Source organism: Aspergillus ochraceoroseus, assembly GCF_002846915.1.
Source record: "Aspergillus ochraceoroseus IBT 24754 chromosome Unknown P175scaffold_4, whole genome shotgun sequence".
Lineage (NCBI taxonomy): Eukaryota > Fungi > Ascomycota > Eurotiomycetes > Eurotiales > Aspergillaceae > Aspergillus > Aspergillus ochraceoroseus.
Genome location: NW_024468479.1, coordinates 1034163 through 1054583, shown reverse-complemented (window position 1 = coordinate 1054583; position 20421 = coordinate 1034163). Strand labels below are relative to the sequence as shown.

General features: G+C 51.2%; 10 protein-coding genes across 10 annotated transcripts; 2 read left to right on the top strand and 8 right to left on the bottom strand.

Annotated features, from left to right (window-relative positions):
* Positions 1-7: 7 nt before the first annotated feature.
* On the bottom strand, positions 8-3618 carry P175DRAFT_0523686 (EF hand domain protein). The gene has a single exon (XM_040899331.1). The coding sequence runs from the start codon at positions 3494-3496 to the stop codon at positions 116-118; it is 3381 nt and encodes a 1126-aa protein (XP_040752218.1). The 5' UTR covers positions 3497-3618; the 3' UTR covers positions 8-115.
* Positions 3619-3767: 149 nt separating this feature from the next.
* P175DRAFT_0557513 (putative MFS multidrug transporter) lies at positions 3768-6099 on the bottom strand. Its single transcript, XM_040900774.1, has 6 exons — positions 5750-6099; positions 5435-5692; positions 5231-5375; positions 5131-5164; positions 4406-5079; positions 3768-4345 (listed from the first exon to the last, which is right to left on the bottom strand). Exons 1-6 carry the CDS (start codon positions 5924-5926, stop codon positions 4002-4004), a joined length of 1632 nt encoding a protein of 543 aa, XP_040752217.1. The 5' UTR covers positions 5927-6099; the 3' UTR covers positions 3768-4001.
* Positions 5954-7705, bottom strand: P175DRAFT_0501460 (methionine aminopeptidase MAP1). Its single transcript, XM_040897171.1, has 4 exons — positions 7511-7705; positions 7407-7437; positions 7036-7352; positions 5954-6968 (listed from the first exon to the last, which is right to left on the bottom strand). The coding sequence occupies exons 1-4, from the start codon at positions 7646-7648 to the stop codon at positions 6324-6326; spliced, it is 1131 nt and encodes a 376-aa protein (XP_040752216.1). The 5' UTR covers positions 7649-7705; the 3' UTR covers positions 5954-6323.
* A 169-nt stretch (positions 7706-7874) lies between these two features.
* P175DRAFT_0516453 (putative secreted glycosyl hydrolase) lies at positions 7875-8850 on the bottom strand (the record flags this gene model as incomplete). The annotated part of the gene is made up of 2 exons (XM_040898910.1): positions 8493-8850; positions 7875-8411 (listed from the first exon to the last, which is right to left on the bottom strand). Exons 1-2 carry the CDS (start codon positions 8652-8654, stop codon positions 7875-7877), a joined length of 699 nt encoding a protein of 232 aa, XP_040752215.1. The 5' UTR covers positions 8655-8850.
* Positions 8851-9757: 907 nt separating this feature from the next.
* Positions 9758-11250, bottom strand: P175DRAFT_0234339 (fungal specific transcription factor domain-containing protein). The gene is made up of 2 exons (XM_040892659.1): positions 10850-11250; positions 9758-10793 (listed from the first exon to the last, which is right to left on the bottom strand). Exons 1-2 carry the CDS (start codon positions 11108-11110, stop codon positions 10125-10127), a joined length of 930 nt encoding a protein of 309 aa, XP_040752214.1. The 5' UTR covers positions 11111-11250; the 3' UTR covers positions 9758-10124.
* On the bottom strand, positions 11251-11993 carry P175DRAFT_0234338 (Zn(II)2Cys6 transcription factor domain-containing protein). Its single transcript, XM_040892658.1, has 2 exons — positions 11777-11993; positions 11251-11722 (listed from the first exon to the last, which is right to left on the bottom strand). Exons 1-2 carry the CDS (start codon positions 11850-11852, stop codon positions 11391-11393), a joined length of 408 nt encoding a protein of 135 aa, XP_040752213.1. The 5' UTR covers positions 11853-11993; the 3' UTR covers positions 11251-11390.
* A 104-nt stretch (positions 11994-12097) lies between these two features.
* Positions 12098-12482, top strand: P175DRAFT_0493143 (uncharacterized protein; the record flags this gene model as incomplete). The annotated part of the gene is made up of 2 exons (XM_040895943.1): positions 12098-12104; positions 12133-12482. The coding sequence occupies 2 exons, from the start codon at positions 12098-12100 to the stop codon at positions 12480-12482; spliced, it is 357 nt and encodes a 118-aa protein (XP_040752212.1).
* Positions 12483-12676: 194 nt separating this feature from the next.
* Positions 12677-14246, bottom strand: P175DRAFT_0501455 (uncharacterized protein). Its single transcript, XM_040897170.1, has one exon. It carries the CDS (start codon positions 14052-14054, stop codon positions 12978-12980), a length of 1077 nt encoding a protein of 358 aa, XP_040752211.1. The 5' UTR covers positions 14055-14246; the 3' UTR covers positions 12677-12977.
* Positions 14247-14555: 309 nt separating this feature from the next.
* bna4 (kynurenine 3-monooxygenase) lies at positions 14556-16480 on the top strand. The gene is made up of 2 exons (XM_040897169.1): positions 14556-15092; positions 15147-16480. Exons 1-2 carry the CDS (start codon positions 14958-14960, stop codon positions 16344-16346), a joined length of 1335 nt encoding a protein of 444 aa, XP_040752210.1. The 5' UTR covers positions 14556-14957; the 3' UTR covers positions 16347-16480.
* A 1332-nt stretch (positions 16481-17812) lies between these two features.
* P175DRAFT_0501453 (uncharacterized protein) lies at positions 17813-19421 on the bottom strand. Its single transcript, XM_040897168.1, has 2 exons — positions 19147-19421; positions 17813-19063 (listed from the first exon to the last, which is right to left on the bottom strand). Exon 2 carries the CDS (start codon positions 19033-19035, stop codon positions 18142-18144), a length of 894 nt encoding a protein of 297 aa, XP_040752209.1. The 5' UTR covers positions 19036-19063; positions 19147-19421; the 3' UTR covers positions 17813-18141.
* Positions 19422-20421: the final 1000 nt, after the last annotated feature.

The following is a 20421-nucleotide window of genomic DNA, read 5'->3' as shown; positions in this document are numbered from 1 at the left end:
ATAGAATACATAGCATAGTATAGTATAGTAAAGTATGTAAAGTAAGTATAGTACAGTACCTAAACCAGTAATAGAAGAAGAAGAAGAAGAAAGGAAAGGAAAAAAAAAAATAGAACTAAAAACTAGCCATCTCAATCCAACTAGCTACGAACGCTAGCCTCCTCCCCCGGTCCGCAGCCATGCGGCGCGAAAACTCATCGAAACTCAGTTTGGCGCCCGTGCCGCCGCGCTCCTTGGCTTCTCGCTCGACGCGGTTGAGGTAAGCCCAGCGTGAGAGGGTTTGCGGGGGCGGCGGGAGCGTGGGACCTTGGCGGTTCGGGAGAGATGATGACGATGACGATGACGACGATTGGGCGGCGGGGAGAGGTTGGATTGGGGATGGGGCGCGCTTAGGAGCGGTGGCTTCGGCGTCTGGGGAGGAGGGGGAGAGTGAGGGAGGGGCCGGGAAGGTGGTGGCGCTGCCGTTGGGGTGAAGGAGGGGGGGGTTCGTGGTGGTAGTGGGAGCGTGGTGGTGGTGGTGGGTTCTGGGGAGGTCGTCGTTTGGACGGTGTTGGGGGAGTGTTGGGTCGTAGTCGAGGTCTGTGGTAAGCTCTTCCATGACAGGGAGAGTAGTGGGAGAGAGTGGGGTAGGAGAGAGCACGAAGTCGTCTGCTCGTCCTAGTGGAGAGATGGGTGATTGCGCGTTGTCATCGTCGTCTTCGGGGTTGGCAAGATGGGTAGGTCGGCGGAGGTCGTCTGCGTCGCTATCCTCCTCATCGGTGTCCTCCTGGACGGGGACTCGCAAGTCGCCGCCGGAGGGAGGGGCAAGGACAGGCCCATCTTGAGCTTCAAGGGTAGGGCTGCGTAGAGCATAGCCTGCCCGGTTGAGAAGCTCGTCAAGAGGTCTGGTATGGTATGTGCCCGGGCCCGGTGCACCTTCAGTGCCCTCGCCCGCGGCTTGCATATTCTCGCGGTCGGCCCTGTTCTGAGCGTCCATTTGCTCTGCGACTTCAATCTCGTGGGCCCAGATTTTGCGTTCAGTGCGGGTCCGATAGACTTCCATGAGTAGATCTTCTTTGGGCTTGAACATGATATCCAGGATTTCATTGAACCCCTGTTGCGTGACTTGATATAAGATCTCCTTTCCGACGTCTCTCTCCACCTCGGGCACCTCAAACCCTCCCCATCGTTCACCTACGAGGATGCTCCGCGAGGACGTTGACGGGTTCGATCTCACTTCGTAGTCATCGGTCAGGTCGTCCTGGAACCGCACCTTGGACGATGATCGGGAACGTGGGGACGGCGGGTGAGACTCGTAGTCCGGCTGTGATTCATCGAGACCGTCATCCTCCTCGGCGGCATCACTCACCTCGGATTCACTGTGATATCCATCCGGGGCAGTGCCCCCATCTTCTTCGTCGGTGTAAAATGCTCTCCTTCTCCACCGCTCGTCAATGCCCTGTCTTCGAGCGTATTCCGCCTGTCTTTGGCCGTTGTCACACATCCGGTTATAGACAGCCGTGCCGATGCGCGCCCGGTCCACGGGGTCGGTAACCTCCTGAAGAGGAACATAGGCCCCCAGGGCATTGACAATATCTTCCTCTTGAATATGCTCCGGTGGGGGCCAACGGTCGCTCACGGCGGAGAAGCTGTCTGTCTCGTTGTCGTGAACGTCTTCGTCATCTCCGTTCTCATCACGGGCATCTCTTCTACTTTGACTCCCCGAAGCATGCGCAGCGCTAGATCCTGCGGGAGGCGCCACCCGAACTGTGACAGGAACAAGCGGCTGTGATCGCCCAAATTGACGGCGAACGGCCGCTTCACCAACAACGGAGTGTCGGTCCCCGGTATCATTGCCGTCCGGTCGAAGCACTCCCTCGTTGTCGGTGACCTCCATGTCGCCATATTGGTTCATCCGCTTTCCCTCACCAGTTCTTGAGGGTTCTCCAGATGGGATACTGCCAGGGAAAGCTGAGCTGATGGGTTGACTTCCAAGCACAACGTCCCGGGCACCGCCTTCCAGAAAATCATCCTCCATCCCCGCAACCATATCCCGGGTGAGCTCTCGGCTGAGGGTGTAGTATGCTCGAAACACCCGGAGGAAATCTTTCCTTTCAACATACCCATCTCCGTCGATGTCGTAGCCACGGAAGACGCGACGCAGCCTTTCATCGTTGCTCTTGTTATTCAAGCTGGCAAGGCCCTTTAGGAACTCCTCGAACCCAATCAAGCCATCTCCGTTCGTATCATAAAAGGCAAACATGCGGTCATAGATCAAACTTGGCGGTGGCGGGCGGAGAGAGGTGTTTGGAACGAAGCACCGATCGAATGTTTTGCGATCAATGGCCATGTACAACCGGTTGGGGTCCTCGGCCCATTCATGGCTCGCCAAGCACCTGAACTGGTCCCAGAGCGCTTCGAGCTCCGTTCCTTCGAAATTGGTCTCTTTCATCAAGCGTTTGGCTAGCGAGCGTGGCAAGGTGCGCGGAAGCATTGCGGGTTTTCCAGGGTACCATACTGGCAGGGATTGCCGGGGGTTGCCCAAGAACGGCGCCGGAATCCGAACCTTGTAGAACAAATGGGTCTTGATGTGCACCTGCATTGCCTCACAGGTCTCACAGAGATCGTAGTCAATGCAGTTGGCGCATCGATAGCGGATTCCTTGAATCGGCATGGCCCCACAGCTATTACAGGTGACCCCTCGGTGGATATACCCATCCTTTCTCGCTTGATCCTCCGCGATGTGGTAGAGCAGGTTAAGCAGGTTTTGGCCATCTCGTGCCTGCAAGGAATCGTTGTTCCCTTCTCGCCATGAAAATACACTTTGGTCATCAACGACCGTTTCGCCCCCATCGAGGTTCTGAACCGGGGGGGAATCGTCCGGAAAGGTCGAGGTCGATAAGGTGACTCTTTCTCCGTTCTGCCGCCGCCGACGCAGTTCCTCTCCGTAGTTGCTGTCCTCATTGAAGCGTGCCAGCGCTCTCTCGATTCCAGGCCGGGAGATCCCACGTCGCTGAAGCTGTTCCGTCAAGTATTCTCTCTCAGGACTCCCCTCGAGCAGAGTATGTGTTGGTGGGAAGTCCAAAGCCAGAAACGATTCGAGGAACGTATCTTCCATCATCTCGCGCATCCGCTCAGCGTGAGCTTGCGGAACCCCGACCTCCTCCATGAGCTGGTCCCGCGTTGCGAGGAGGGACGGGAGCAGTCCGCTTTCCACCCGACGGCCATCCTCGGTCTCTATGCGGAAAGTACCGTATACTCCGTTCTGGCGTTCTAGCTGTTCTAGGTGGGCGATAGCTCGGGAGGACGGGGTGTCGACAGGTACGGCTGCTGCATCGGTCTCGTGCCGCCGCTGGCGACGAACAGTTCTTCGACGGCGGAGGGATGATTGAGATGCAGAGGATGAAAAGAGGTGATTGCGAAGGTAGACAAGCGCGTATGCCGCCGCGACTCCGGAGAGAAGGTAGAGAAGAGGACGGTACCGGGCGAAAGTCAGTCTTGGCTGTGACTCGGACATAATTAGTGCAAAAATGGTCTAACGGATTAAAATCATTATTATCATCAAAAATAGGATAGCCGAACGCGAACGACAACAGAACACGGCGTGGGCGTTGAGAAGTAAGTGACGGTGGACTGATTGAGGGTGTCTTTGCGGCGAAAGGAAAAGCTTCCAAAGGCGGAGGGCAAAATCATCATCACCGCCTTTGGTTAGCCCTATACAAAGTACTTTACTCTAATAAGTGATCTATTTGTAGGTAGATGAGAGGTCCCCTGTTTATTTGCAACCTGTTTCATTTGGAGTAGATCAGTAACCAATTCTAGATAGAACTAGTGGCGCAAATTCATTATTATGTGTAGTTGTTGGTTGACACACACTGTAAGCTAAGTGTACATAGGTTGCAACCGTCGAAAGTATCTTGAACACAGTCCCATCTTTTTTTTGGAAGGAAATCGTAAAGGAAGGAATATTTATTCCCTCTAACATCATTTCATATACCATACTTGTCCATGTTGTATATCATTCACCGCGAGAGACTCCGTTCTCGAATAAATATGCTGCTGACAAAGGCGAAGGAGACAACCCCTATCAAAAAGGCGAAACCCTTATTTGTCGCCCAGCCATAGCATTCTCGAACGACTCTTGCGACGGCGGGGTCCAGGGTCTTGATAAAGTCAAGACTCTGTCGAACTCCATCAACAATGCTGTCAACATCCTTGCTGTCGTGCAAAGCCGATCTCAGACGCCAACGTAGAAGCTGTTGCACCACAGTGGAAGACAGGGAGATGTAAATGACAGAACCAAGGGACCGGAAGAGATATGAGCAGGCGGTGACGACGGCCTGGTCCTCGGGGGTTGCGTTTGAAACTGGGGCGTCCTCTAGTCAGTAAAAAAAAAATAGTTGAAGAAAAGGGACGAAGAACATACTCAGGCTAATCAGCGTTGTTGTGCCGCCAACGCCGACTGTAAAAGCAGAAACCATCGTCCCGAGAATCATTGGAATCAAACTCTCCGTCACGCCCCCAGAGAAAAGGAAGACAGTGGTGAGCCCAAAAACGAGACAGAGGTATGCAATCAGCGTCATCCAGTAGAACCTTCCGGTCCATTTCATGACAAACCCTGCAAATAAGGATCCAGAGACGCTGGAGACAATGCAGGGCAGGAGACGTATGCCCGCTGCGGTAGCGGACACTCCATCCACCGCCTGGAAGTAGAGCGGAAGGTAGAAAATTCCAGCGAGCCAACCTCCCAGACTGAAAAAGTTGCATAGATAGCTGGGGAAAAACGCTCGATCGAAGATAATATGGCCTGGAGCAAAGGGCTCGCTGGCATAGTACATTTCAACGACAACGAATAGCACAAAGAGACCGGCAGAAACGCTGAGTGAGACTACGGTCAACGGGATTGTCCAGGAGACATTGCTGCCTCTATCAAGACCAATTAGAAAGCAGACGGTCGCCCCTATGAGCACAATGGCCCCGGGGAAGTCAACACGGCGGAGCTTGGTCTTCCAGTGACTGGTCTCTCGAACTGGTAGGTCCAGCAATACCGTCACGGCGAGGAAAGCGAGAATGCATAGCGGAAATTGGCCAATAAATGACCTACATACTACGAGTCAGAATTTCCATCGAAAGGGAGTGCGACTATCATACCATCTCCAGCCGATATAGTCAGCTAAAATCCCGCCTATTGCGACTTATCAGTATGGTAAAATCTTAAAAAAAAAAAAAAAGAGGAATCAAGGCTGCCTACCCAAAGGTGCACCGATACTTGAACCGGATGCCCATATAATATTGATGATGCCTTGCCAAACACCTCTTTCGCGAAGGGGAATAATATCACTCATCAGGATGCTCACAACTGTAGTCATGCCACCTCCTCCAATACCTTGGAATGCCTATGATGTTCTCTTAGTATATAGTTTTTTTTTAGGGTTTATCTGGGGTATGTTCATACACGAGCAGCAATGAGCTGGTGGATGTTCTGCGCAAGACCACAAAACAAGCATCCCGTACCGAAAACAACATAGGCAAATAGTAAACACGCCTTCCGGCCAAAGATATCACTGAGTTTGCCATATAGCGGCTGAAAAGAGGTCAAGGTCAAGAAGTAGGATGTAGCAACCCAGCTAGTTAAATTCAGCGCTTCAAGGTCACTGCCAATTTTTCCATAGCTAGCGACGATAATTGTCTGATCAGCGGCGGACAGGAACACCTAGGCAAAAATTTTAGCGTTTAGTCCGGAAAATCTTCGACACAGAAGAGCACATACGCCAATTGAAACGGCGAGAATAATATATGCGAGGTTATGGCTTGAGGAACTTCCCAGCTCCGCTAATGCTGGATCGGCCTCGGAGCCAGGTTGGGCTATGGAGGAGTAGGATGCATTCCCGTTGCTTTGAGGCCCTAGCAACGGGGATGTTTCTTCTGGAGTTCGATCTGGAGACATGCTGCCCGGCCACAATCCAGGAGAACGGCAGTTTAAGAAAAAAAAATATGATTAATCCATAATTGCTTCCCGCTTATGTGATGATAAGAATCCCCGCGAAAACGAATCTCGGCTCTCTGATTGGCTTCATCAACATCTTGGAAGCGGGAGGCTCCGCAGCCACTCTCCGAGTCCTATACTATGTCGTTGGTAGGTAGGTACGTTCTGGACTAGGCTAGGTCCTCGATGCTACCGACTCAAGACATGGAGAGTAAGGGCGTTTAACGACCTTGACAAGGATAGGGGTTGACTTCTGAGATACCGCTGAATGGGTTCTTTGCAGCAATGGCCGTGGAGACATTTGGGAATTCATTACTCTATTCGTTGATTCTAGCACTATGTAAAGACCTCAGGGGAATCAAGCTTCTGCCGGCATGGGAATGGGTCCACCCGGTGAGTCTGGCAGACGGGCGGTCAGAACCTCGACACCATCTTCGGTAACGAGAAGAGTATGTTCAAACTGAGCCGACAAGGATCCGTCGGCTGTGGTGCTGGTCCAGTCATCAGGCCAAAGACGGTCGCGATGGGTGCCGATGTTGATCATCGGTTCGATCGTAAAGCACATTCCGGGCTTCGCCGTTCCGACGGCTTTGTTCTTGGCGTAGTGAGGAACGTTGGGCGCGCAGTGGAACAGCTGGTTGATACCGTGGCCGCAGTAGCTCTTGACCACGCTGCAGTTGCGGCTCTTTGCATGCTTTTCGATCACATTGCCGGGATCCCGGAACAGCATCCCTGGCTTGACGATGTCGATGGATTGGTCCAAGCATTCTCTGGCCGTTTCCACAACGCGCACGGCGTCAGGATTCGATCGCGCCTTCTCGCCGACGTAGTAGGTTTCATTGATATCACCGTGGAAGCCATTGTGGTACAAAGTGACGTCGATATTGATAATATCGCCATCCTCCAGCGGGCGTTGATCCGGAATCCCGTGACAGATGGTCTCGTTGATGGAGGTGCACACCGACTTGGGGAAGTGAACGTAGTTAAGGGGTGACGGATAAGACTAGATGAGAGTTCAGTTTCTCGGGACATTGACCAAATCACCCCGCCATGTCCCACACCACACGTACATTGCGCTCAATACAAGCTTTATGGACCACCTCGTCGATGTAGTCGGTAGTCACACCGGGCTTCAGCTCTCGTGCCGCAATATCGAGGACCTCACGCGCGAGTCGGCATACTTTCCGCATGCCGTCCTGCTCCTCCTTATTCAAGATGGTAATGTTGTGTCGGCCCACAAACTTCTGTTCTGATCGGGGAATGCCATCTTTGGCGTAGTCCGGGTGCGGGATAGCCTTGGGGACGGTCCTAAAGGGCGATAATGGATATACCGGGCGCAGGGGTCCAGCGAATTGGAAGGAGGGGAACGGGTTATACTGTCCCGTAGCTGGGTCTGGTTCAGAAACTACTTTTGGAGGGAAGAGGTTGGTGAGGAAATTACTCTTCGTTTTATGGATAGCCTTGTGTTCGCTCTTCGCGCGCAGTCAGCATCAGCATCAGCATGTATTGAGATGAAAGAAAAGCACATGGCACGCAGGAGCATACCCAGCTCCGTTTAAAACAGTCCTGCGAGCAGAAGTAGCTATCCGTGCCCATCTTCAGACACGTCGGGCATTGGAGCGTGCCTGCGGGCTTGTCGCAATCGACTCCGAGACATTGTCGGGGGTTTGTGTCTGATGCCATTATTGCGAGAAAGCAGGCTCAAGGGAGGAAATGTGAATAAGAGACAATGGTTGATTATTAGGCAGCTTCACAGTGAAGTGAAGTGAAATGTAAATGCAAAAAAAAATGAAATCTCCCCGCAAGATTACTAAGCTGCCATGAACTATGCCTAAATAGGCAATCATACATCCTAACTACATAGTAGTAAATAGTAGTAAATAGTAGTGAATAGTAGGTAGTTGTATAATCATCCCATTGCAAACCGTACCAAGTCCTCAAGACTGCCAAAAAATACATCGGCCTCGCCCTGATTCTCACTCAGCCCTGCATACTGCCAGAACGCAGCCTCCGTCCAGCCCACCGGCAACGCGCCCATCTCATCCGCCCAATTCGCCAACCACAACGCATGATCCGCGCCCAAGGTCGCATTATTCCCGGCACACTGCGCCCACCACTTCGCAGACAGAAACAGCATCGGAGCGCGCCCCGTCCGCAGCTGGTACGTGTGGGAGAAATCGAGCATCCAGTCCGTGATTTCCGTGGGCGTCATGCCACCGTGACAGAGCTTCCCCGCGATATTGCCTTCCATCTCGAGCACCCCGGGGAGCGTCTGTCCATCTGGCGTCCAGTCTCCTCCATGTTCGATGAAGAAGTCTGCTTGGGCGGCACCGCTGCTTTCCGCTGCTGTTGCGAAGTGGACTGCGCCATGGAGCACACCCGCCGCGACCGCACCCTGGGTCTGCAAGGGGAAGCGGAGGTTTTGAACGTTGATCCCTTCCGTGGCCTTGTGAAGCATCGCGGTCAATAAGGGAACCAATCGGTAGTTACATATGTTATCCGTCAATCGTTGGGTCAATAATCTTACCTTGACGTAGATAAACTCCACCCCGTCCGCGACGGCGGTCTTCCAGTTGACCGGAAGTTGGATCTCGAACACATCGATTCCCTTGGTTTGATTGGGGGTCGCGGTCGCAGAAGACACGGATACAAGGCCTGTAAGGGCCCACCGCAGCTTGTGAATTTGCATGATTTCGAGAGTTTTGGATGGATGATGATGGGATGTGAACTGACTGACACCGAGATCCCAGACCCTTTTGCACTATGTAGTTGCTAATTTACGAGTTGCTAATTTACCAGTTAGTCTAGTCTAAGTCTTGGTTAAACTAATTGTTACAAGTCTTAGTCCAAGTTACAAAATCCTAAATTAGGTCTAGACAGACCTGGATCGAGATTTATAAATAGTTACCGATCTGTATACCTCATCCTGTACTAACCCTAAGCTATCCATAATTCCCATCAACGGTAAACACTGAACCAGTAAACACTACTACTTAGTAGTCTTTGCTGAAACACTCCAGTACAGAGTACTCCATACAGAGTACAGAGTACTGAACCATCCATCCATCTACCTATTCTTTTCTGTGTCTCTCCAACAGCCTCAACAACCACATCTCCCCATCAAACCCCTGACTGCCATCCCCCATCCGCCGGAAAAAATATACATTGCACATCTCCACCCCTTCCACCCGCAACGTCAGCCAGATCAGCGCGCTGTTCTCGCTGACGGCCCCCACCCGGTGCGCCATGACTTCCGGCAGCCCGCGGATCCGATCCAGCGGGCCCGCGATCAGCGCCACGTACTGCGATGCATCCGATAACTGGGTGATGGTCCCGTCTGCGAAGAAGGATATCGACGGGAGGTAGGTAGTACGTGGATAGTTTGGTCGCGCGCTCGACGGTGCTTTGGTAGGCGGGGGAGGTGATGTCGGCGGCGTATGCGGCGATGTGGGTTTCTGCTGCGGCGCTGATGCTTGCGGTGTTTTGTTTGAACATGTTGGTAGTTTTTTTTTTCTTCTCTCTCTCTCTCTCTTGTTTTGTTTGGTGAGGATTGAGGATTGGAATGAGGAAGGGTTGGTTGTGTGTGTATGTTTGTGAGTGAAGAGTAAGACGGGTTTCATAGATGGATTCTTATAGATGTAGGTAGCAGTGGTTTCTTCCGCCGTTCCGCCGCTCCTCTGTCTGTCTGTCTGTCTGTCTGTCTGTCTGTCTGTAGTCGGTGAATTCGGCCGATTGCTCTTCCTATTCCCCCTCTCTAACTAGTTATACAGTATTATGAATGCTGGATTTGTATGGAGTAATGTGAAGGATAGATGTTCTATAGCATAGCTTAACGACCTAGGTACCAATTGACTCTACAACATCCAATTCCCCTCCAAATCCGTATTCACCAAGCTGTCAAAGAATATCATGTCGCTTTCCTCGAATGTCCATGCACTGCTATCCACACCATCCGGGTCTAAGGAAGAAGAAGAAGAAGAACCGTGGCCTGCATTCCCCCCCAGAATCCGCTCCCCCTGCAGCGGCTGCACGGCCCCGCTGCCTGCAATGAGAATCACTCCAAAAAACGGAATCTCCAGACGCAGTCGGTCAGATGCGGTTCCGTGGTGGAGAAACCGTTGAAGCGTGCGGATGACCGACACGCTCTGAGCGCTCACGGTCATCCCCCCCCCCCCCGGCCCTGCCGCGGGAGTCGTTCGAAACTCTCAAGGACCGTCTCCACCAGCTGCGAATCATCCAGCCGCGCCTGGAGCACGTCCGGATCGGTGCTTCTTCTCTGCGGAGCCAGGAGCCCCAGAACGAGAGTGGTCGCGGCGGTGAAGGTCTGGAATTCGAGCAGGTTGGAGAAGACCAGGGTCGTGCGCGGGCTCTGGTGGATTGCAATCCACCTTTTGATCAGATTTCGGCTGGCGTCTAGGCACGAGATGTGCGAGTATTCGTATCGTCGGTCAGTGGCCGCGCGTAGCATGAATGGTAGATGAGCCAGCGTCGCGAGCTCAAAATGCCAGATTTGACACATGATTCGCTCGAACTGGGCTGAGGCTTCTTTGGTGCGCGTGTTTAGTATGGTGCGAGGTATTTCCCACCAGGCCGCTGGCATTTGCGCTGCGAGCGCATCGAGCTGTTCCCCAATTCTCTGAGTAGTGGAGAAGGAATGCGTACAAGGTTCTTGGTTACGAGCAAGAATGAGGCCGGAGATATGGTATAAATTCTTGTGATAGAGATCTTCCGGCGAGAGCCAAGCAGCAGCAGCAGCAGCAGCATCGAAAGGAAACCCCGCGGATCCGGTACTGGATGGTAGGCCGAGTAAGGTCGACAAGTAACGTTCCTAGTGGAGATCAGCAAATGATTCTATCTGTATATCAGGGGTGGTGGGATACCGACTCCTCTCGAAATCTGATACCACAAGTGATGGCGTTTCGTTTCTACCAGATCCTCGGACGAATTCACAGCCCCTCGGTGCAGGCCCAAAAGCTGGGCTATCGTGATGGCTCTGCGAAATGAAAGCCAGGATCTTCGCAGGTTGCCAGCATTGACCTCGTACATTCCCTGCAGTGCAAGACATTCAACGCTCTCCACATTTCCCGCCAGCTCGTCGTCCGACGTGACGTTTTTGAGGAGAAAGTCATGGATGCCACGCATCATTTCGCGAAGTAGTACCGTCGTTTGCAGTTTTCCCAGATCCGTTCCAGGGGGCAGCTACTGGATGCAGATCGCGATACAAAGAAGTAGTCGGGCGATAGCCATCGGATGTTGTTCTGACACCGCGCAGACATTAAACAACCCATGAACGTCATTCTCAGTCAAGTCCGGGAGATGGGGCATGATATGTTGCTGGAGCAGCCACCATCCGTGGCTCGACGCAAGCAGACAATCCACGTCTGCCTGGCACGGCAACATCGCAGCCAACCGCTGGCGTAGAATCTCAACTTTTCCGGCCGGAGGAGGCCCAACCGCGCCCTGCACCCCCGAACCAGTCGACGGCGATGCAAAGAGAGACCGGGGGTCCTTTGGCCTCGCAGCAAGGGATCCAGGAAGACTCACTTCCCCAACTTGGCCCCGGGTGATACTGTCCACTAGAGGTCTCGAGTAACGACTCTACCCTGGCCACACGCCGAGCCAGCGCGGAGTCGTCCGCAGAATGGGCTGCAGGGTCGTCCACATACTCCTGACGCACGCATGGCGTGTTTCTTTCTCGACAGCCAGCGCAAATCGAGACATCCGGAGATGGGATGCACTTGATTTTTCTCCGCTTACCTGTTCACCGTCAAATCTCAGGCTTGGTAGCGGAGGTGGATGATGCTTGCTTACACTCCCAGCAGCTCCTCGTTCCCTTGCGAACTCTTTTCCGCCGGGGTTCTTCGGGCATCGAGCTATCTCCTAGCATATTGGTAAAAATCTTGGGGATGTGATTGATTCACTTGACATTCCCGAGAAATCCTACCACCAACGCCGCGGTCGAGTTCGGCCGGATTGGACCGGAGCCCCGCTTGCTGTGCGGCCTGTAACTATAGTAAGTAGCATGACCGATAACAAAAGGGTATGCCTCTGTATGTATATTAGATCCAGTCGAATCCCATAAATTCCAAACACTAAACTGATCCATCGCACACTCAACTGGGCCGACTTTCGATGGTGGGTAGGTTTCCTGCTGCCTATACTGGTAGCACTAAGTCCAGCACAGGATTGGCTCAAGCGCAAGTTTCCTCGCCTGTGGCCGCAGGAAGGGAACGAAGCCAATCCATCCACTGAAACCGAGTTGGCCTCGATGAACGAGACTATTTCTGAGGTTCAGAAGTTGCTGACGGATCTTAAGAGCCGGGAAACTAGCTTGAAGGAGAAGGAGGATGCATTTCTGAAAGCCACGGAAGAGGCCAGACGCCGGGAGAAAGGAGCTGCAGACCGGGAGGAAGCTGCCAGTCGGCGAGAGGCAGAAGTCGCGCGCCGGGAGCAAAGTGTCAATCACGGCGAACCCTTTGGACAACATTTAGATATCGTTGATACTCGGTTTCGGTGAGGGCAGCAGGACCTCCCAACCCAATGATCCTCTTTGGCGCGGTCACGCTGATGGGGGGAGGGCCACCAGCGATGAACTCGCACTTCTACGCAGTGCTGGTGATTAGTAGCCTCCGGGCGAAGCTAAGACGAGTTCACAATCTTTCTCCCTTCTTCAGGATGTCGAAGATGTTTCGAACGAGATAGCTAGTAGACGAGGTGGGAGACAAAGGTAGCTATCCTAGTTATTATCACAGTAGTTGGCTTATCACCGATTGTCCAACCAGTTCCGATTTTCAAGCCCATCTCTAAGGCTTGCCCCGTTCTTATGGTGGAAATCTCAAGTAGTTGTTGATTCGTATTGTGGAAATTTTTAACGCTTGGTTATCTCTCCCTAGTAGCTGCCAGTAAAGCCCAAGGACGTTGGTGGTATAAATAACTGACCAGAAGTAGATAGAGTCATGATAGCATATATTGCTGAGGTTAGCGAAATTCTTGATAGAATATTTTATGAATACTAAGTCTTCCCCCCATTGCTGTTGAGCTTATACCAAACCCGCAGATAACTATCCGGACGTTTACGAGAGCCTCTATTCCAAGCATAATATTTAGGCTCTTCCATTCTCCCTAAACTCCGTGTACACTGAAGAACATATCCTCCATCATTTGCGCAACTAATGATGTATGCAGTTGCCGGGCAAACATGACAGGTATTGCTTGTCCAGAGCCTTGGATCCCGTATAAATGTGAGGATGTCAAAATCTGGACACATAAATACTGGTTCCACATAGCGGGGAGGAATCAATAATGATGCTAATACTCGAGGATCCGGCTGGGGCGTATTCATGCACATACGCACATAATATCTTGTTCGGACCACCAGCAATCCGTCTTCGTCAAGGATTATCTTCATAAAAATCCTAACGAACGCATACTTATGGTCTGTTATGGAACACTGGTGTAGGAGATATCGCTGTCCATCCAGAACTGACAGCTGGAATGCCTGATGAACACGCGGGGAACGGGTGATGGTATCCGCCAGCCCGGTTTGTAGCCACTCCTCCAGTCGGATTCGGTCAAAAAACGTCAAGGAGAGGCAGGGGCACAGGTCCACGACTCCAGCGCTATGAATGCATGTTCGGTGTAAAGACGGGGGGGAGTCTTTCCCACAGTCTAAACGCAGGAATAAGGCATGTGGATGGAGTTTCAGGCACCATGAGCAATACAGCCAGCGGTCGTCCTCAAGGAGGAGTAGCAGCTGGTTTCGGAGATGATCTGGTTGGTTTAATGGGACCTCATATGTTTTCATGGCCAGCGCTCTCGGCCAGGCTAGTCTATCGTCCTTGAGAACGTGGCCTAATAGTCGGTAGAGAGGTTTGCAGGTGAGTGCAAGGCAGACCTGCGAGAGGAACGGTATCAAAGGAAATATCAGTTGCAGAATCTCCAGAGGAACATCGTTAAGCATAGGACACGGCGGTGCATCGGACGCTCTGGTTGACGCTTCACCGATATGTTGTGGCTGGAGTTTGACGGAACAAGCGGGAGACCGGGGCTTTCTGGCGCAGCATACCAATTTCCTGATGGATGATATCATTTTGGGTGTCGTCGAAGTGAATCCGGGTTATGAAAGTACCTAGAGGTTGAGGTTCCCCTTCCCATTATATAAATATTATGTCTGGAACTTAACTTGTATGGGCGGTTTGAGTAATTCGGAGGGTATATCCGACAGATTCAATAGACGCATCATTAGTTCCGAGCCTATGCTGTAACGCCTTCTCGCTTCCTAGATACTTGCCAGGTGGGAGAGCGAATATACTGGAGATAAATATATTATATATATATACACGGAATATCGTTGATCCCCGTCGGATAAACCTCTAAATCCGACATGACCGGAGGGGCCTTACGCTAAACCGGAAAGGGAAGGAAACCTCTCCGATCTCGTGACGCCGAATTAATAGTATTTGCGCCACACGCCGATATCGACTTCGATGCATACATATCATATCAGAATTGTGATTCGATTGTGATCCGGCCCAATTGGGAAGAGACATCGCTCTGAGATTAAGTGCTACACGGCCTATTCTCCACAGTTCCCATGGCCTCATCTCCCACGAAGCAGAAGGTGGTGATTGTGGGCGCTGGACCCGTGGGCTCACTTGCAGCTCTGTATGCGGCAGCCAGGGGGGATGATGTGGAAGTATATGAATTACGTGGAGGTTAGTTGTTCTTGATATGCTTCTACAACCCCCATATTGTAGCTGTATACATATCCTATCTTCATTTTCGTGTGCAACACAAGCGAGGGAAACCAAAATTGAGTCATTTCGGGTTGCACCATTGGATCTGGGAATCGCGGGAATCGCTTCCTGTATAGGTAGGCTGCAGACTATGCTGACATTCGATATCAAATACAGATCTTAGGAGCGACTCTACTGTTCCACTGAACTTCACCAAGTCTATCAATTTGTCCCTGTCGGATCGTGGAATCACAGCTATGAAAGGGTCCGGTCGAGAGACTCTCATTAACAACATCCTCCAAGAAACAGTCCCCATCTATGGCCGTATGATTCACGGCAAAGAAAATGGAGAGCTCTGGGAAGCTCCACAAGCTTATGATGTTCATGGCCGGGTAAGTATTACAGCATCAGTCCAAATGCAGTTATGGCCTAACGAGATATCCTAGAATAACCATTCCGCCGATAGAGGAATGCTCAACAACGCTCTTCTTGATGAGCTGGAGCGGAGCCCAAATATCAAGCTGTTCTTCGACCACAAATTGACTGGCGCTGACTTCCGCACAAACAGAGCCTGGTTTGAATGTCGGTCGCCAGGCGAGGCTCCCGCTCCCGGGTCATCTGGTCGGTACCCTGAAATCGAAGTTAGCTTTGATTTCTTAATTGGTGCAGACGGAGCACATTCGGCAGCAAGATTCCACATGATGAAGTTTGCCCGAGTCGACTACCAGCAGGAGTATATTGATACTCTATGGTGCGAATTCCGCATTGCACCATCGCCAGAAAACGATTTCATGATCTCCCCCGACCATTTGCACATCTGGCCCGGTAAGGAATTCATGTTCATCGCTCTTCCATCCGTCGATAAGTCCTTTACATGCACGCTCTTCGCCCCAGCCATCCATTATGCGACCCTCGAGCGCTCCACCCAGGACTTGCTCGAATTCTTCGCCGTCCACTTCCCAGGCGTCTGCCCAGAGCTGATCAAACCCAACGAGCTGATCGAACAATTCACCACAAACCCCCACCTCCCGCTAATCAGCATCAAATGCAAGCCGCACCACTACAACTCCAGCGTCGTCATTGTCGGCGATGCCGCGCACGCTGTCCTCCCCTTCTACGGCCAGGGCCTCAATGCCGGGCTCGAAGACATCCAAGTGCTCTTCAAATACCTTGACAAGCACGGCGTCTACGACTCCTCCACGGCAGGGGACCCGACCTCTCGCGCCCTCGCCCGTGAAGCAGCCTTCCAAGACTACACCGAGCACCGCTCAGTCGACGCTCACGCGATCAATGACCTCTCCAAGCAAAATTACCTCGAGATGCGCTGGGCCGTCAAACAGCCCCTGTACCGAATCCGTAAATACATCGAAGAAGCCCTGTACCACTACCTCCCCAGCTTAGGCTGGCAAACCCAGTACACCCGGGTCAGCTTCAGCAATCAGCGATACTCGGAGATCGTCCAAACGAATCGCCGGCAGGCTCGCATTCTGGGGCTTGCATTCGGTTCGACTGTACTCTCCGCGCTAACGGCGGTGGGGATTCTCATGTGGAAGAACCCGAACCGGTTTTCGTCCTCGTCGCTGCTGGCTGTATTGAAACAGCCGTTACGACGCCTAGGGGGTGTTTTGGCGAGGAATGCCTCTTAGCCCTTGCAATTTATTCCCTTCCTTGCCGGGAGGGAGGGAGATGCAACCTCATCTATCTGTACATTCATTGGCTTTCTCTCTCTCTCTCTCTTTCTTCCCCCTCTCCTTTCCCTTTTCTTCCCCCCCCCCCCCCCGGCATAGCTACGGTATTATCTTTTTTTCTTTCGCTGGCGCCTTCGTCCGCTTCTAGTATAGAGTTTGCGTGCCCCCTTTATGTGATACTCAGTTCAGTTCTCTAGAATTCTCTCCTATCAGCCTTCTGTACATACTATACTTGCCTTGTTTTCTCTTTTTGCGTTCATCGTCTTCAAAGGGGGAAATACATCAAGGTCTGAAATACAAATCACATGGTAAATCACTATAGTTAAACTATTTTTTTTTTTTTTTTTTTTTTTGAGATATGTCGGTAATTATTCTTATACTTTGCTAATTCCTCGCTCCATTAGTTAACTATTACTCCTATATTATTAACTTGGTAACTGCAAGTCTATCCAAGAAAGGGTTGTACTATGACCTACTTTACAGAAGGTAGGTAGTAGGGAACGTTCGACTTAGGGTGTAGGTTACTCCGTACAGCGTGTCTCTCTTACGCCGGTAGAAAAAATCCAAAAACAAATCAAAAACAAATAAATAAATAAGTACGTCCTATCATTTTCATTTCTTCCTCGGTGGATTGGTAGGTACATAGGTACCAGGTCAGGCACCTAACTAACCAGGTCGTGCAGTGTTTAGGCAGCAGCAGCCTGGTGCTGGTCATTTCAACAATTGGGCGTCCGTGGAAGGTCCTCAGGAGTTTTTTTTTTTTTTTTTAGGTTCTTTTGTTTTTCTCTCGTATGTTTTCTTGGAGTTTAATTATCAATTTATTCTCGTTCATTTTTTTGGTTGGTTCCGGACTTTGGCAAAAACCTCTTACTTGAGACGCTGAATCGATGCAAGTCAGTGAGTGACCCAAGGGATTCGAGAGAAGAGAGAGACAGAAAGAGCACATCCGATTCAAGAAGCCACGGGGGCTCTTATAGTCTTGGGAAACCAGTAGGAAAGTGAGACAGAGAGAGAGAGAGAGAGAGAGAGAGAGAGAAAGGACCCTCGAGGATGGAACAGGGTCGGGACATTAAACAACTTCATAAAACAAAACACAAACACACGTTCAACATGAACATCAACATCAAAATCATCAGCAGCATCAACTTCATCAGGGATAGATAATAAAGAATGACAGGAGGTAGGGTATCTCCGCCGTCAGCTCCAGGCTCAGGTATACAGTACACAGGATAAGCAAGGTATTCCAGATATTGGCAAAAATCACCCACAGCACAAATCAATAAGAAAACGCAGAGATACCACCCAATATCCAGTCAGGTGGGATATTCCCGTCCTATGAAGCCGAACCTCATAACGGAGACAAGTACAAGAGAAAAAACAAAAAGAAATTCGAAGGACTTGGGATTCAAGTCCTCCTGCCATATCCGGGACCACGGGGAGGGCTCCCCAACTTAGAGATAGATCCTGGGGGAAGACACCTGGGGACTTATATTCCAATTAATTGCGGGACGCGGATCCGTATAACCAAAGGCATAGCAATATATATGTGCGCTCCGTGGATAAAATTCCTTCCTGGAAGTGGATATACCTGGGATAATTTGGATATACCCCATAATAGTGTGGGACGAGAAGGAATCCAATTAATGGTTGGGTCGTAGGATAAATATTAGCCATGCTTGAAGAGGCATCATCTTCCTCAGGGAGTGTCAAAATCAACGGGAAAAAAAATAAAAAAAATAAAGCCATCTCCCCTTCAAGGGGTGGCAAACTTGACCCGACGGTTACGACGGTCCTGGATGCGTTTCTCCGTGTCAAGGTACAGACGATCAAGGTACTCCATGGCACTGGCATCCTTGAGAATTTTAGCCACCTGCGTACCGGCAGATATAAGCTGGAGGACATTTCGGTCATCCTTAATGGGGCGAGACTGATGCTTAGCGGCATGTCTCATTTCAAGAGAATTCTCCAACACCGTAACCAGTTGTTTAATCTGGCAATTATACAAAACCCTGGCGGGGATACGGCGCTTCGTAGCTAGTCTCCGTAGGAGGTATACCCATTCAGTCCATTCACGGTCCGATGGAACCCTCACCTGTCTCTTGTCTGGCTCCAATGGAATGGGAAATCGGTACTTTGCAACAAAGTCAAAGGCACATTGAGAGAGGCGATCATTTACAGAAGCCAGGATTCGATCTTGCTCTGAGACATCAAGATTAGTAGGAAGATGAGGTAGATCCCGCCCTTGATCTGCGACCATGCGGGGTGACGGGGCTTCTAAAAACTGATGAGGCCCATCAAACTCGTCCCGGTTCGCCGGGCGTCTCTGGGAATGATGTCGAACGTTGTTTTTGTACTTGTCGCTTGCACGACGGCCTTTCCTTTCGATCAGATATTCCGCATTCTCCAGGGGCTGCACGTAATCATAGTCCCGCCTCAGAGAATCAACCGGGAGGTGCGCAGGGTGTTTGAACTCGCGGTACACAGCCGATGGGTGTGGCAGCGGTCCCCTTGGAGATACCGTGATATTCCCAGGGGAGATTGAGGATACCGGAATGGCGCCCTGGGGCATGGAAAAGTCAAAATCTGATGACACAAGCTTCGGGGGCCGAGAAGAAGCAATTTGGGTCTCGACGGGTCCTGTATCCATCCGGGCTGGGGGGGAGAATGGTTTTGCGCTAGATAGAAGTGAAATGCAGCATTTCAGTCTCATATAATCTCACGTTATTAAAGGGGTAAAAGTAATACAAGATTCAGTTACCTTTGGTGATAAATCACGGGACCTTCAGTTGACGTCCCGTAGATTGGTGGCTGACGAGGAATGATACTAAGGTACAAGGTGAGCCTCTCTCAATGTACACAATCAATCAGAGGGAACGGGGAGACAGGGAAAGGGATATGAGGAAGATGCCCATTGGAGCTAACCTCGGATGGGACCAATCTGAATCACCGCTGCTCATGGAATGTGTGTAGGAGCTGCTTCCTGAAGTTGCTCCGGAGAAGTATGAAGACATTGCTAATATCGGGGGTTGAAGAATCGTAGGCATAGGTTTTATGTACATAGGGAAGAGAGGATCGTGGGATAAATCAAAGGATCTATCTGGGTGGGAACGGCGGGGGGATTTATTAGAACTGAGAGTCAATCTCCTTGTCCAACGGAAGTTAAAACCTTAGGCTCTAGATCAAAGAATACCTTGGGTGTGTCAGGTGTGTAAGAGGGAAAGCAGAAATTTCTTAATTCCACTCTGGACATGAGGCATATATGTAAAGATCAAGGCACGGGCAACGGCACCGAAGCGCCAGATAAGCTCCTACTTTCTCGGCTCCACGAGATGTACAGAGAGGCAGGGCCCTTTCTTGACCACTGGCTGGGGCAGGCTCGAGGCAAATATCCGTTCCTGCGAAGAGAAAGGAGGCGACGTATGCTGAATGTCAGGACCGTACGGAGTCGTACACACGGGTGGACAGCGAAGCCCAAGGGAAGATCTCCACTACCCAGGAAGTTGCCAGGGTTGGCTAGAACAATAGATTAAACAAACCTGGCGGTCACGATAAGATGACGATGGCGATCGAAAACCCATCGAGAGAGCCAGAGTAAGCAGCAAGAAGATCCCCGAGGGCAAAATCCCCTACCGTCTCGGTATCCTTCAGGTGGGTAGCTACACAGCCATTGGGAGTCCTTGGGTCATGGATGAACCCGGAAAGCGACTTGAAGGCGTTGCCCCCACAGGTAGAACGTGGCCAACATTCGTATGATGATCCTAACCTCAAATGAGATAGGAGCAAGAACCTCACTGCAAAAAAAAAAAAAAGAATGAGGAGAAAAAGCAAGGGTAGAAATGGTCGGGTTAGGGTTTTGGGCAGCAACGACAGAAGCTGGCATTCATGCATCTGCTAAGACACAACAATGACGGCTGCAAAGGCTTGGCCCCATTGGAGTTCCGTCGGCTCCTCCGTGAATAACATCGAAGGGTAGGTTGTTCGATCTGGATTCATGTCATCGGGAATTCGATGATAATCCACAGTGCTGGGTGGA